At 43.8% G+C, this 16,362-nt stretch overlaps 1 protein-coding gene across 1 annotated transcript; it reads left to right on the forward strand.

Moving 5' to 3' along the window:
• Positions 1-767: 767 nt before the first annotated feature.
• ARMT1 (acidic residue methyltransferase 1) lies at positions 768-15,501 on the forward strand (the record flags this gene model as incomplete). The annotated part of the gene is made up of 5 exons (XM_084228186.1): positions 768-808; positions 2,749-2,854; positions 3,524-3,768; positions 11,633-11,798; positions 14,737-15,501. 5 exons carry the CDS (start codon positions 768-770, stop codon positions 15,499-15,501), a joined length of 1,323 nt encoding a protein of 440 aa, XP_084084312.1.
• Positions 15,502-16,362: the final 861 nt, after the last annotated feature.

A 16,362-nucleotide genomic window follows, 5' to 3' on the forward strand; every position in this document is an offset into this window, starting at 1 on the left:
CTCCTGCGGGGTCCCCGGAGGGGTCACGCTGCAGGCCTGCTAAGGAAGCGGTGCCGGCTACGGCAGGTCGGCAGATCGGCAGATCGGGGGACAATGGGGAGCCCCTCTGGGGGCAGAACTTAGATTCCCTGAAACCCAAAACCACTTTCTCCAGGATCACCGCTGCGCCGGCGAGCGTCCCGGCTGGAGGCCCCCGATTCCCGAGGGAGCGGCCCGAGCGCGCGGGGCGGGCCCCGGCGGACCCCGCGACGCGGAGGTGCAGCGCGGCCGGAGCGACGGCGGGGACCGATCGGGCTGCGAGGCAAGGCCGTGCACTAACCTCTCCGCCGGCGGAGACGACGGCGGCCCGTGTCCGCGGCCCGGCCGCAGCGCAGAGCCACAGCGAGCAGCCTCCCCCGCCCCGCGCCCGCGGCCCCGCGCCGGCCCCGCGCCGCCCCGCTCGGCCCCGCGCCGGCACTGCGCAGGCGCGCACCCCCGCCCCGCGCCCCGAGCACGTGACCGCGCGCGCACGTGACCGCGCCCGCCCGGCCCCCGCGGGCTTCCGCCCCGCCCGCTTCCTGGTTCCGCTCCTCCCGCGGCCGCGGGCCCCGCCTGGTCCCGGAAGCGCTCCCTGCCCGGCGCCGGCCGCCCGGGCGTGTCTCTGGCGCGGGCCCGAATAAAGCTTCGCGGTTCAAAAGCGCCGTCTCCGCGCGGCCCGCCCGTTCGCGGCTCCTCCTCCGCGCGCTGCTCTCCGGCCGGCGAGGCGCGGGCGCCGGCGCGGCGAACGGATGGCGGGGCCTCCGGCGCCTCTCTCGGGACGGGACGTCGGGTGCGTGTCCTTCCGCCCGGCCAGCGCCCCTTTGCCGCCGCCTCCCGGGGGCGCCCCCCGCCCCCCGGGGCCCCGCCGGCCGCGCCGTCTCCGCCGACCCGGGAACCCAGGGGGGCGGCCGCCGGGTCCCGCGGGGGCTCCCGGCCTCGTCCTTGCCCCGCTGGGGCGCCTGGTACCCCCGCCCCGCAGCGGTGGTTCGGGGTTCAGAGGGGCTCGCTCCCCTGCCCTGAGGTGCAAGCCCCCGCCCGCTTTCGGGGAGCTGCGCACCCCGGCTTTCGTGTCTTCGCTAGACGCGCTTGGCCGGGGCGGGGGGTTCCGCGTAGAATCTGGGCTCTGAGGAAAGTGGGTCTCCCTCGGTGAGGCGAGTCCTTCGGGCTCTCGCTCGAGAAGCAGCCTGTGCCTCCTAGACGTCGAGGCCAGACGGGGTGAAGTGGACCCCGTATTTGCACTACTCCGAAGTGTTGCAAAAGCCAAGAACTCTGCTTAGAAGTGACGGCGCCAGGAGCAGATCAGTGCAGAAGTGGCCCCGATTGTTCCCAATTATTCCCGATGTCAGGTCTCGGGGGCCGTGCAAATCCGGGCCTGGCTCCTCAAATCCTGGGGCCGGGCTGCGCCCTCCCCGGGGTCCCGGCGGAGACCGTACCCCAGAGGCGCGGGTCTCCGCGGGAAAAAGAGTTAGATTTTCCAGTGAAGTAGGATCTCAAAGGGCTGTCCCTTCTTTTTGTTGTCTGCTGCCTTGGAAAGTTCAGGTATCGATTGATTGACTATAGCTCCCCTTCCAAGGTATTAATAGCGATTTTTTAAAAGTTAAATTCTGATCAGAGTATTATACATAGTAAAATGTGATCGCTGTTTAGGATACTCAAAGCACAAGACTGAGATGTTTCTGCATTTTTTTTCTTAAGGTTTTATAGCTGTTACTTGCAGAGGTACTTGGGGTATAAGCCAATGTTTTAAGAATTGCAGTAAGATGCTTGAGTTTTTGGAAGTGCGGTGATGCCAAGCTAAAGAATGGTTCATTTGGGCAGAGATATTTTCGAAATGAGCTCATCAACTTTCTTCCTTTTTACTGCACGTCTAGTAACCTGAAGATAAAAATGATCGGCTAAGTTCTGTGCTCTTTAAACCTGTACATAATTTCATCACTTACAGTTTTATTTTCTAACAGAATCACATGGATTTCCTTAGGTGAATTATATATGAAGGAATAATCTGTAAATCTTGGCTTTTGTGTGTCTGAAATCAAGACTGACTTGGTATGCAAGTGTACGCAAGTGTTTCCTCGTCTTCACCTTTTTCATTCTTTGTTACCTCTAGAAAAGCGAGGTGGTGGCGACCTTTCTTAATTTTGTTTGGGGGGGAGACTAGGATGGAAGGTGGAGAAAGCAAAAGGAAAAACCCTTGTGAAGAATTAAAATAGGTAGAACTATAAGAGAAAAAGAGAAGCAGGTTCATAAATATCCTCCCTGTTCTTGCTTGTTAGAGTCTTTCTGGCAGTTGTACCTGTTACTTCATTCATCTGTCTAAGGGGGAGTAGTTGCTCTGTTAAGCCGAGAGCCTGCTTGATAGGGGAATCCTTTTTTTGTCCTAGCTCATTGTTAAACTAGCTTCTGATGAAGGCAAATAAAGTGAGAAGGATGGGAAAGATGAACACGATTAAGCAGACTCCAAGGGTGAACCTGGACTTAGAATAAAAAAAAAAAAAAGACTGCTTAGTTTCATGACACTACAGAGCAGTTTTCGGATTCCCCTGTGTCTCAATATACAAGTCAGACATTGCTGGTTTACTTTATGAGGGTAATATGAAAAGGAATTTGATTAAAATGAGGTGTTCCAGCAACTGAAAGATGCTCAGTCTTTTTGTTTTATTTTTTATTTTCTTTGTCTTTCAAGTATTGGTGCTGCTAAATAATATACGATGTATGTTACTCTTTTTCTAGATCGTTCGCATATCTTACAATTAAAGACCGAATACCGCAGATCTTAACCAGGGCTATTGATTCATTACATAGACATAAAAATGAATTTTTTGAGAAACATGGAGAGGTAAGAATTATGTTTAGATCTTTTTGTTAACTTTATAACAGAAACAATAAGTAATTTTCCTTTTCTGGTAGTGATCAATGCACCTGAAGATAAAGAAAAAACTCTACTTCATAAGGTGAAAGTTAAAAAAAAATAAAAGGCCAAGTAGATAAGGCAAGATAATGTTGATAGGAGAGCTGTATGTTTTCTTTGATTTTCAACTTAAGAGTGCTAATTGCATTTTTTTTTTTATTCATTCATTCATTTATTTATTTATACAAGCACTGGGTACAGTCAGAAGCGCGGGAGGGTGAGAGAATTCACCAGAGCCAGAGCAGGGAGCAGAGCAGGCAGAAGGACTGAAGTACACTGCTGAGGGGAGCAGCGGGCGGCAGGAGAGGTCTGCTCGCCATGGGGACCTTCCTTCGGTGGCCGGGGAGCAGCCGGGCATCGAACCAGTACCGCGGAGGCTTCGGGCAGCTTCGCAACCTAGCGCTCAACCGCTGCGCCACCGGGGAGGCTGCTAATTGCATTTAAATGTGCAAGACATGTAGTTTTGAAATGTTTTTCCTTCTTAAATTTAAGTCCATAAAAATGTGTGTCCCTGCAGGAATTATATATATTTTTATATAAACTATATATAGATTATTTCTATGCATTTATATGTATTTTTTCCCCATATTTCTGCAGGAGGGTATGGAAGCTGAAAAGAAAGCCATTTCTCTTCTCTCCAAATTACGGAATGAATTGCAAACAGATAAACCAATCATCCCTTTGGTTGCAAAGTTTGTTGATACTGACATATGGAATCAATACCTGGAATATCAACAGAGCCTTATAAGTGAAAGTGATGGGAAACCCAGGTGGTTTTACTCACCGTGGTTGTATGTAGAATGCTACATGTATCGTAGAATTCATGAAGCCATAATCCAGAGGTAAATATACCATTAACTAATAAATGTTTAGATAATTTTTTAAAAAATATTTATTTATTTATACAAGAACCGGGGTACAGGCCAGATATGCGGGAGGGTGAGAAGATTCACCAGAGACAGAGCAGGGAACAGAACAAGCAGACGACCGAAATACACTGCTGAGGGGAGCAGCGGGCACGATAGGAGAGGTCTGCCACGCCATGTGGGACCCTCGCCGGCCGGCTGGGATCGAACTGGCAGTGCAGAGGCTGCAGACAGCTTCACAGTGCTGCGCTCAACTGCCTGCACCACCAGGGGAGGCCCATGTTTAGATAATTTATGCTCTTTTGAAATGATAAGTTTTAAAAGACAGTGGGAACCTCAATTGAATTCGGCAGATGTTAATGGCACCATTGGACATTTCTGCAAATGTTATCAAGAGAGCAGTTTCTTGGCATTTTTTAAAAAAATATTTATTTATTTATACAAGCACTGGGTACAGTCAGAAGTGGGGAGGGTGAGAGAATTCACCAGAGCCAGAGCGGGGAGCAGAGCAGGCAGAAGGACCGAAGTACACTGCTGAGGGGAGCAGTGGGTGCAGGAGAGGTCTGCGCACCATGTGGGACCCTCCCCCGGAGGCCAGGGATCACACCGCTGCTGCAGAGGCTGTGGGCAGCTTTGCAGCCCAGCGCAAAACTGCTGCGCCACCTGGGAGACCCATTCTTGGCAATTTTAATTCATTTGCATAGATTAGGCATAAGATCAGATAGCCGACATAAAAGCCAATTAGCTAATTCTTTTATTTATTTTTCTTCCAAAGTAAAACAAATTGTACATACTGATTGAACAAAAAATGTTAATTTGAAATATTTATAGAAAAAGTTGAGAGGGGACAGAGCAATCATGTTTTGTTACAAAAATAGATAATATGTCAGAATTAATTTGGCATAAGGTGTCAACAGTGAATCACTACTTTGTTTTATGTACTATCTTTATTAATCTTGAAATTAATTTTTTTAATGGTTAAACTAGAAAACCTCAAAATTAAACGTGATCAAATAGCTTTCTGTATACTTGTTTACACTAATTTAATTTTCCTAGGAAAATTCTGATATAGAACCGTTTGATAGAGTAGAAGGAAATATAATGTGGATCATCCCCTTAGCTCACAGATTAGAGAAGTACAGGTGTGTTGTATCAAAGGAATCTATTGGCATCTGTGCCTAACTACAGCGTAAGAAAATTTAAAGCAATTGGCCCAACCAGCATTAATAGAAAAATTAAAATATTAGTTTGAGAAACTTGCATAAATTTGAATCTGTTAGCTTTTCCTGTTTTGATCTTTAGAAATTATTTTAAAATCACAATTTGTTGCTTTTGTTGAATAGGTATGAGTTAGGACTTCTGCTTGAAAACCAAAATACATTATTAAAAATCTAGCATCCACTATCTAGCACACAGAAGGCACCCAAACAAAAGACTGCAACATAACTAAGAGCTGTTGTATATAGAATGCCAGCTCTAGTCCAGTTACTCCACAGTCCAGTGGAGTGTAAGTATTGCTTTTTAGTGGGTTTCCATTTTATAGTTGAGGAAACTGAAGCTCAGAGGGATTAGTAACTTATGCAGGGTTACATGGCTGATAAATAATAGTGAGTCCGTTTTTGAGCCTGGTTTATAAATCGCATTAGAATCCTCACCAAACTGCTTTCTGCCAAGTAATAGCTTTGGGTGTCTGTCAAGGGTTAGTCTGAAACTGGGTAACAGGATCATAATTTTGGAACGTACCTGTGCCATTATCTGCAACTGCTAAAGTGTTGAAAGACTGGGGAGCATGCAGAACAGGTTTAGAGGCCCCAGGGAATGCTGTTTCTGAGTTTAGAGGTGGAGCAGGTTCAGTAAGTAAATATTCCAGGGCAGAAATTCACAAATTTGGTTGTGCATTATAGCCCAGCTGGGGAGAAGGTTGGTTTCTTGGTTTGTTTTTTGTTTGTTTGTTTTTTAAAGATTTATTTATGTATGCGCACAAGAACTGGCCAGAGGTGGGGGGGGGTGTGAGAGAGGATTCACCAGAGACAGAGTGGGGAGCAGAACAGGGGGATCTACTGAAATACACTGCTGAGGGGAGCAGCGGGGGACAGGAGAGGTCTCCTGCGCCATGTGGGAAGCTCCCTGGCTGGGGATCAAATTCATGCAGTAGTGGCCATGGATAGCTTCATAGTGCTGCATCTTAACCCCTTGCGCCATGAAGGAGGCCCGATTTTTTTTTTCACATGCAGATTTTTAAATTATTTTATTGAAACAAATACAAATGACTGACTGTCTGCCATGGGGCCTGTACAGCAGTTTTCTTTCCATGCCTTAGGGAGATTCTACTGGACAGCCTGGGTTGATCCCTGCTGGCTGAGCAACAATTTAATAAAAGTATCAGAGGCAATATTTACCTTTCAGTTTAGGGATGAGAATGTTCATCGGCTATGGCGGTTGAGCCTCCCCTCAGGGGATCTCTGTTGCAGGTGTTGAAGGTCTGGGGACTGGTGTTCTCTTGTGCCAAGACTCACATTGAGGAGGAGCTGGCCAGTACCCTTAGTTCCTGTCAGAGGCCCAAGTTATCAGGGTCTTGGAGGAGGCATTATCCTCCTGCCACTGCCAGCTCCAAAGTGACCAAAAAAGGGTTATCTGAACTTGGATAGGGCCCCCCAAAACACAGCAACTTCAAGGTGTGTTCATGTTGATTTTGCCCCTTCCATTGAATATGCATCTAATTTTCTATGTCAGGATACTTGTTCTGGTTTTATTAGAGTCAAATAGTTGAATAGTCTACAAGTCTAAATTAAGATTCAAAGTTTTGGCCATGTATGAAATTTAAATATATTAACTAGACATACTGAGATATTGGAAAATGAAAGTACGAACAAAATAGCAGACATTTGACAGCTTTTATTGAAGTGTCATGTATGTGCGGAGCAGGGCCTGTCTTACATGTTCACCGGTCTTCACCTGCACACACGTGAACCTACTGTGGGATAAGAGGCAGAATCTCATGGGGCCCCAGAAGACCCCCTTGCATTCCTGTGGTCAGGTCTGTCACTTCTCCTCAAGGGTTTTTGCCTGTTTTTAAACTTCATTGGAATGAAATTATAGGGGATATCGCTTTGTGTCTGGCTTCTTTGACTCAGCTTTATGTTGATACTATGTAGCCACGCTGTTGCATACAGTCCTAAATCACTTGTTTTCATTGTGCTGGAGAATCACCTTATATGCATTCTGTTTACCTGTTCTATTTGTGGATATTTGAGTGGTTTCCAGTTTGAGGTTCTTATGAAAAGTGCTTCTACAAACATTCAAACACATCTTTTTGGCGAACATATGTGTGTGTGTCTGTGGGACATACACCTGGGAATAATCCCCAGGGTTATGTGATTGCACATACATATTGATGACTTTAGTAGATCCTAAAATAGCAAGCATTTTAAAATCAGACATCATATGTAGTGATGAATTTAATCTCATAATTAAATACAAGAAATAAGGTCCATTCTTAATATGAGATATGACTTTAAACCAATGAATGATTTGCTGAGAAAACACAAGCCTTGGGTTAGCAGACTTTTTCTGTGAAGGCCAGACAGGAGTCCTTGAGGCTGGAGGAGCCACGAGTCTTTGCTGCCCCTGTGCCAGGTAAACGAGCCAATGGCTTTGTGCTGGTAAAATTTAAGTTAGGGACACTGAAATGTGAATTTTGTGTGGCACAGACTATTATTCTTGTAACTTTTTTTCAACTGTTCAAACCTGTAAACTGCATTTTTAACTTACAGGTCACACCTAGTAGGTGGCGCCTCCACTGGGTCTAATAGGTATGATTCGCCCTCTCCACACCTGAACCAGAACTTCCAAGTAGTTCTCCCTTTTAAGCCACCTTAAGAGAGTGATTCACGTCAGCAGTGCTGCCACTGCTAAACGTATCTTTTAATTCTTTGGAACTTTTTTCAGATCCATTTCACAAGCTTCAAAAAAAAGAAAATTAGTCTCATTTTCCAGTCACTCCTCATTGTGACCAAAATGTTTTATTCCATGTGATTGCATCCCTCATTCTACTGAAATTGCTCTGAGGGACTTTCGGTTGTTCCCAAAAGAAATCTCCAAGGGATGAGGATCTGCAGTTACTGACAGGACCACAGGTTCTGAAGAAAATTCCAGAAGCAGCTTGAGCAATGGCCACTTCTTTGGAATAAGGGGGTCACTGGCAGGAAGGAGGCAGCAGTCATTTATTTTTATTTTTTTATTTTTTTCAAATGCAAATCTTTTTATTATTTTGTGTGTACAAATTAGTGTTTTTTTATTTAAATATTTTATTTTATATAATTCTTACTTTTTTTTAATCTTTGCACAATGTATGCATTTTAATTTTGGTTATATTCCCCATACAATTGCACCTCCCCCCTTATTTTGACTTTAGTCCTTCCTTTCCCCGCCCCTCCCTAACTGCCCCCCCCCCATGTGTGTCTCTGGTTTATAGTTGCTTGTGGATTTTGATTTTTACTTTGTATTGATTAGTCTTTTTCCTGGTCCCTTATTTAGGTTTTCTAGATTCCTGCTATGAGTGAGACCATCCGGAATTTTTCTTTTTCTTTCTGACTTATTTCACTGAGCATGATCCCTTCTAGCTCATCCATGTTGCTGCAAACTGCATGTGTTTATCTTTTTTGAATGCTGAGTAATATTCCATGGTGTATATGCACCACATCTTCTTGATCCAGTCATCTATTTTGGGGCATTTGGGTTGATTCCAAAGCTTAGCTATTGTAAACAGTGCTGCTATAAACATAGGGGTGCAGGTGCTCTTAGGAATTGGTGTTTCTGTGTCTTTTGGGTAAATACCTAGGAGTGGAATTGCTGGATCCTATGGAAGCTCTATGTTTAGTAGGTCCAGAAATCTGCACACAGCTCTCCATAGTGGTTGGACCAGTTTGCACTCTCACCAGCAGTGCAGGAGAATTCCTTTTTCTCTACAACCTTGCCAACATTTGTTGTTGCTAGTTTTTTTAATATGTGCCATTCTCACTGGCGTGAGATGGTATGTCATCGTAGTTTTGATGAGGCAGCAGTCATTTAGATGTAGAGATTTGGTATGTTTTTGGTTCTTAAAATAAAAATCAACCCTATTATACCCATCATGTGGTTTCTATCCTTAGGTAGATGGTCCATGGATAAAATAGCTAATGCAGAAGAGCAGATAATTTGAATGGCTTTAGGTTTGATTCTGTAAAGGCTGTTTCGTTAGCATTTATGCCTCTTTACTTTTGTGTTTCCTGATCTGGTATCAACATTGTGTGATGTCACACGAACAGCATGAAGATGAGCCGTAGCCATGCATCACCTGTGGTCAAAGTCAACTTGGGAGTAAAGTTATCTTCCTCATACCCTTCCCTCCCCCCCCCCCCATAAACTACCAAAGTTTGGCATAATGATACCGTTTAAGATAACACTGTGTCTGGTTTGTCTGGAGTCGTCCTCGAGTCCCAGGTGTGCTGTGTCTCACACCGCCCCGCATCAGTGCCCCTTTCTGTCCACGTGTTTGTTATTTGAAGCCTGGCCAGGGATGCTGGTCCAACTCAAACCATCTTGGCATTTTGCTGCTTTTTCTCCTTTTGCTCTGGAAACTCTATTGGGTAGATGATTATGAATGTAGTCACTATAATTATTTCATACTTCTAGTAAAGTCTTTGGTTAGGGAACATTTGACAACTAAATGGGCTTGGGGACTTTATTTTGGGGTAATGTAACTGTTGTAGAGCAACCCTGATACAAAAAGGGGTGCCTGACTGTGGGTCCTCACCCACGCGCTTAAAAGGACTTATCAATGCTCTGCTGCAGGCACACGCGAAAGGTGAATAAAAGGTTTATTTACAAGGGAAGGGGAAATGAGGAAATGTACAGCTCAGGGAGAGAAGTGGGAGACAAAGTTTTAAATGAGTCCTACCCGATCCGCTGTGATCAGGAATCCCAAATGGCGCTCTGAGAGCTGGCTGCAAGCCAGGAGCCGTGAAGCCAGGAGGCGAGCGATAGCGAGCCCCCCAAGGCCCACATGTTTGGTTTTTATACCCAACCTGGCTGCTTAACTTCACCCTCAGGTCCCAGCCACCTTCCCTTTGGTGGTGATGGGATTTGTCTTTCCCAATGTCTTGATGGCTTTAGTCTGGACTGGGAGTGGAGTCCACAAAGCCTGTATGGGATTAGCTCAGGACATCATTTCTCCCTAACAATTCCCCCCTTTCACTATTTGCCACCATTTCTATGGTGATGAAGATCAAACATATGGATGCTGGGATATAGTCTCAGATGAAAATTTTCTAGGGTTCTAGTGTGAAAGAAAACCAGTCCCTCCAGGTATTGTCCATTGTGGAAAGCAAAAGTTCTCCAGTCCTGGAAAAACAGTTCATCAGTCCAAGCTGAAAGAAAACATCTGGAGGCATTAGCCAGAACAAGACAGCAAATATTTCAAAATCACAGGGAAAAAAATCTTAAAATGGCTCAACTTATGTAAAAACAAATTCTCTCAACCTTGATCCCAAATTTTTTGAACAGCATAGCAAAAGTTTGCAAACTAAATCTACTTTTAAATCATATTGCCTATTTTTGCATAAAATCATAGGGCAGAATAACTAAGCAGCAATTTTAGCTGGCTTTGTTGGAATACTCCATATAGGATTCAGAGCGAACTGTTGACATCCGGTCCATGTAGGCTTCAGGAACAAGTTGGTCTCATCAGACTCCACCTGGGCTTTCCTCTTCTCGAGGGTACCAGGGACTTTTCGTTGGCTGGGCTGTCCAGTCCTGCCAATGGAGGCAAGCTTCCTCACCTTCTTTGGAGGTCTCTGGAACCCTACAAACAAGGCAAACAGGTTCTCCTCTTCTTGGTTCAGCTCTGTTTTAACTTTCTGGAAGAACTCCACACAAAGCCACACAATGAAACTTATGTCCCATTTTTTTCAGTTTAAGCAAACAAAATCCCTATGGAAGTTATGCAAAAACAGACTCTGAGATCAGTAGTAAAAGATTACTACCACTATTTTTATGCTGTGTTGGTATCAAGGGGAGAGAAAATGCAAACACAAGTTAACTTTGTTGGAAAAAAAAAATTGCAACCTTGCTGCAGATCCTGGTCACCAAAACAAGAAAACTTTGTGGATTTAGAACAAAATGCAAAAAATTACCAGTATTATGTCAAAGAAAACTTAGTAAATATTAGGTGTATTTCCAGGTCTATTCAGTCCTTAGTAGGAAAGTTTTACTCTCAACAGTTCCATCAATAGGAATCTGTTGAGACCTTTTCTCCCTATATTTCCAGAAACAATTCCTGTAGATATTGAGCAATTGAAGTATACAATATTACAAGATGACAATCATCATTGACAATTTACATTCATATCAGGTCAAGGTGTTACCCGTTTTCCCAAGTGACGATATTTCCCTTCCAGTTTTACTCTATTAGGTGAGCCAAATAGAACAAATTCATCTAATGCCTTTCCCAGGAGGAAAGGGAGAAACTTTGTGGAGTGTCTCAGGAGCTCTGCTGAGGTTCCACAAAATTTCCTTGCATCAGCCAAATGACAGGCTACCAAATTTGTACTTGAATTTAGATTTCTGGGAAGCTTTGCCATAAATATCAGAAAAATAACAGAAACAACAATGTTCAATCTCTATGAAGGCACCGGCTTAGTTCAGTCATACAATTTTGACAATGAAACCATAACCTTTGTTTCGTTAGGGAGGCAGGATAGTACAATTCTCTTTCCTTTAAAGAATTGCAGTTAAGGGTGATGTGTTTTTGAAAAAGATACAGTTAAATGAATGTTTCATTTATGTTTTCTTCCTGCTTTAGCCCACCAATTGACTACTTTGATGTATTTAAAGAATCCAAAGACCAAAATTTCTTTGAGTCGCAGGAGTCAGTCATCACTCTGTGTACACACCTGCAGGAGCTGAAGAACAGGATGGAACACCTCAGCAGAGAGCAGTTGAAAGAGGAGTTCTTCAGGCTCCTTCAGGTAAACATGACAGCTCATCTCCTGAGTACATTTGTTTATTTAAACAGCTCAGTTATAAAGGGGAACACATTTAACAGCAAAGCATGGGTATATAAGTTATATGTCATCGTTTTTTGTGATTTTAGTGATAGCATTGTCCAAGAGACAGAAAGCCATTTAATTATTGAAAAAGGGTTTCAGAATGTCTCCCTCTCCAACTGGAAGTGACGCTGGTGGCATAGGAGTCACCATAGGAGTTACCTGGCTTCAGAGCATCTGCCATTCCCGAGAGAGTACTGCACCTTGATTGGTCAGCCCTGCCTGCCTCGGGCTTGGCACTGCTCTGTTGTTTATTTTTTGTTAGCCCTGAGGCTAGTTATTTAATGTATTTAATTTCTCTGAGCTTTGAACTAGATTCATTTCATGGAAGCGTTGAGTGCAAAGTCTGGGACACAGACTTGCTGTTACCATTAGGTGGAAACACTATTAAATAGGTCACTGACCGATTCAGTATGGTTTTATTACACTTTTTCATTTGTCTTTAGGTTTAGGTTTTAATTCTCATTCAAAACAGTCTAACCCTTAACATGCATTACTAGAATCAGAACTCCATGAAAATGTGTAGTAGATAATAGTATCCCTACCCTCACTTTTTCCAGAAAAAGTTAGAAACTTTCCAGAAAGTGGTGTTAAAAATGCAGTGGCGAAAGGGCAGGGGAGGAGGAGCAGGGCTGCTGGGGACGAGGCTGCTGAGAAGGCAGCTGGGAAAGACCTGAAGCAGTGGAGGCGAGATTCTGGGTCACGTGCCTGAGTGGGTGGCGGGTCCTGCTGAGGCCTGAAGTGGGAGCCTCCAGGTGAATGTGAGAAGCTACCTGGTGATTCTGCAGGAAAAGAGGAGAGCGTTGTGAAGAGGGGGCTGGAAGGGCCACAGAGGCTTCCTAAGCCAAGATAAGGAGTTTGGTTTTTACTCAGAATGAGATAGGAAGTGTACTAGGAGGTTTGATCAGAGGAGTAACATTGAATGACTTATTTCAGGGATAGTTCTGAGAACAGACTGAAGAGGCACAGGGTAAAAAGAGAGAGATTTATTAGTAAACTGACTCAGGTTAGGGACGGGACAAAGTTGTAGCAGAAGAGGAGGTAAATGTCCCTGGACTCTGCATATCTTTGCGAATGGAGACTCTGGAACATGCCGTCAGATTGTGGGATGTGACACAGTCCTGGTGTCTCTTCCAGGGCCAGTGGGGTAGGCAGCGTGATTCAGGGGAAAGACTTACTTTGAGTTTGGAGAAAAAATCGTCGAGGAAAAGTTGTTAACTATTACATATGGCTGTTGCCCCTCCCCCTGCAGCTGTCCTTTATGCTTAGCTTAGAATTTAAAAAAAGTTACCACCTTTTTTTTTTTTTTATCACCACCAGGCCATTCTTGCAGGGAATTGACTTTGAGTGTGTTCTTTGTCCCATAAGTCTAATAAATTGTGAAGGAGGAGTACCGATCCATTTTCTGTCATCTGTTTTTGGCCAGTTCCCCTAAACTGCCACTGTGCCCCCAAGTGAAGAAGCCAGAGTTGCTTCCCGTTAGTGCTCATGATCCCCAGCTGGTTCACTTGCTTCAAGAAGCCTGTTTTCATCTGCAGGAAATACCGTACCACTGTCCACACACACTGCAGCGCCTGCGCTGCTGTCAGACACTGTTCTAGATGCTGGGCCTGTGATGCTGTGGGAAACAGACCAGCCTTGCAGCCACAGAACTTGCAGTCTCCAGGAAACAGAGCTATTCAAATCATGGCACAGTAGGTGCAGAATTGTAGCTGGAGGATGGCGTGGGGGAATGTGCCAGAGCCACAGAGACCCTGGCCTCACCAGGGGAATGTCAGCCCCTGCACCACTGTGTGTTTCTTCATCAAACTTGGACACTTGAGTTACTGTTTTTTCCCAGCTTTATTGCTTTCAACTTGTTGGAGTTATTATTTAAAACCTTACACTTCAGAAAAAAAAAATCTGTTCCTGTATCTTTTAAAAATCATTTTCTTGGTCACAACATGCATTTTCACTCTTAATTCGAATCACACAAGAATAGTCTGTTTTGGTTAATAGATTGAATACTTCTATATGCCAGCTGTTAGGTATGCCACTTATATGCACCATGTCTATTAATTCTCACAACAGCTACGAGGTAAGTGCTGGTATTAGCTGATTTTTCAGTGATGGAACCTGAGCTTTGGAGATCTTAGGTACTTTACCAGTGGGCAGTGATTGGAAATGCTGGGATTTGAACCCAGGTGTGTCTGGGTCCAGAGCCTGCTGTCTTAAAGGTGTTCTTTTAGTTCTAGTGAAATAAAAAATAGGGCTACGTACCATTCCCTACACAGTAAACTTGAGTATCATTACAGTTCACAGTGAAGTAGATTATTGGAGCTCGAAGGACCTTTAGACATTACCTTGTCCACTGTCTTTATTGTACCGGCGAGAAACTCAATCCCAAAGAGGTTGCTGTGTCCTCTGTTTATACAACTAGTAAGAGAAATGGAGCAGTTTTGGGGGAGACTGGGAAGAAATAGGAACTTTTCTTTTTCTCTTGATTCTGGATTATAAAATCAACTTTGCCACCTCTTTTCACCATCTGATCAGTTCTAGTATCTACAGGATGCAGAGGACTGCATTCTAACGGACACAGGTGTTAAAATCCTTCACGCTACTTTTTAAAAAGTCACTATATACAAACCAATTCAGAGTTTTATTGTTTTACCTTTTTAGTACCATGTCCGGGAAGCACAATCTTTGCATCAGTAGAGAAAGTATAGATTTGATGGACATTTTATATTAAGAACTTTATAGAAATAAATTTTAAGAATTTTTAGCAGGTCCCTCCCCCCGCCCCCCAAACACACATCCTATATAATGGTTTTGGTTGGCTGGTCAACAGAAAGGTAAATGATTTGTACTTCTTCTTTTTCAGATTTCACTGTGGGGCAATAAGTGTGATCTCTCTCTCTCGGGCGGAGAAACTAGTGCTCAGAAGAGCAATCTAATAAATTCTTTGGATGATCTAAAACCTTTCATTTTAGTCAATGACATGGAACGCCTTTGGTCATTACTTAGCCATTGCAAGGAAGCGGAGAAAGCATCTGCAGTTAGAGTGACTATTGTTCTGGATAATTCTGGATTTGAACTTGTTACAGATTTAATATTAGCTGACTTCTTGTTGTCCTCAAAACTGGCTACTGAGGTCCATTTTTATGGAAAAACTATCCCATGGTTTGTTTCTGATACAACTATATGTGATTTTTACTGGTTAACTAAACAAGTAAAGCACTCTAATCATAAGTGGATGTCCAGGTGTGGGGTTGACTGGAGAAACTATGTAAAAACGGGCAGGTGGGTTTACCGTGACCATATATTTTGGACCCTGCCTCATGAATTCTGTGCAATGTCTCAAGTTGCTCCTGACTTATATGCTGAACTGCAAAAGGCACATTTGATTTTATTCAAGGGTGATTTGAATTATAGAAAGTTGACAGGCGACAGAAAATGGGAGTTTACGATTCCATTCCACCAGGCTTTGACCGGCTTCCATCCTGCTCCGCTCTGCAGTATAAGAACGTTAAAGGCTGAGGTCCAGGTTGGTCTGCAGCCTGGGCAAGGGGAGCAGCTGGCAGCGGCTGACCCCAGCTGGCTGACCACGGGGAAATACGGAATATTTCAGTTCGATGGCCCGCTTTGACTTGGCATAGGAGCCATACATTTTGTGGAAAGATCTGACAGGCTCTTTGCATCCCCAAAAAGCAGTGTGAGCTTAATCACTTGCTGCTTGTCATCTGCTCTCTGAGGCTTGGCTTCTCAGCACTTATACACTTGGGATGCATTTTTTGGGGTGGGGAGGTTGGAGGGGAAGATTTTGCCCTGTTAAGTTGTTCCGGTGATAGATGGATTAAGGTAGTCACAGGTACTTACATTGAAGTTGGAATTTTAGTCACTTCAAGATGAAAGTATCATTTCAAGTCTCTTGAGTCAACTTATTTGTAGTTGGGTAGAAAGCAAAATAGAAGTAAGTTCTTTTCAAGTTAGTTAACATTGCTTTTAAGCCTGTGTTGCATGACATTTAATATTTTAGGGAGCATGGAGTTTTATTTAACTTAATTTGAGGTTCTAAAAATAAGGGCTCCGTGAAGACATGGACGCTTTATTAAGAGAGGCTTTCTTACAACTGTGATGTTTGAACATGTGAAAGCAAAACTTACCTCATATGTTATTTATAACTTGTTCTCCTTGAATTTTATTTTGTCTCAATAGCATGTTTCATTTGCATGTATTTGTATTTTGATTGACCTGTGGAATGGGTGGTAGGAAACACAGCCAGAATGAAACAACTGATATTTGAAGAAATGTAGTATCGTTTACGCCCTATTATGATTGCTAGAATCAACTGAAATATGTTATTTTAAAGAGTGCTTTAAATGAGCAGATTTTTAGATTGCTCTGCAGTTAAAAAAAAATGCTTTAGATAGAAAAAAATCTTTGTGCATTGAATCTGGAGTACTATCAGCAGTGAGTTCTTTTTTAAAAAATGTTCTTACACATTTAT

This window comes from Talpa europaea (assembly GCF_964194135.1).
Source record: "Talpa europaea genome assembly, chromosome: 2".
Classification (NCBI taxonomy): Eukaryota; Metazoa; Chordata; class Mammalia; order Eulipotyphla; family Talpidae; genus Talpa; species Talpa europaea.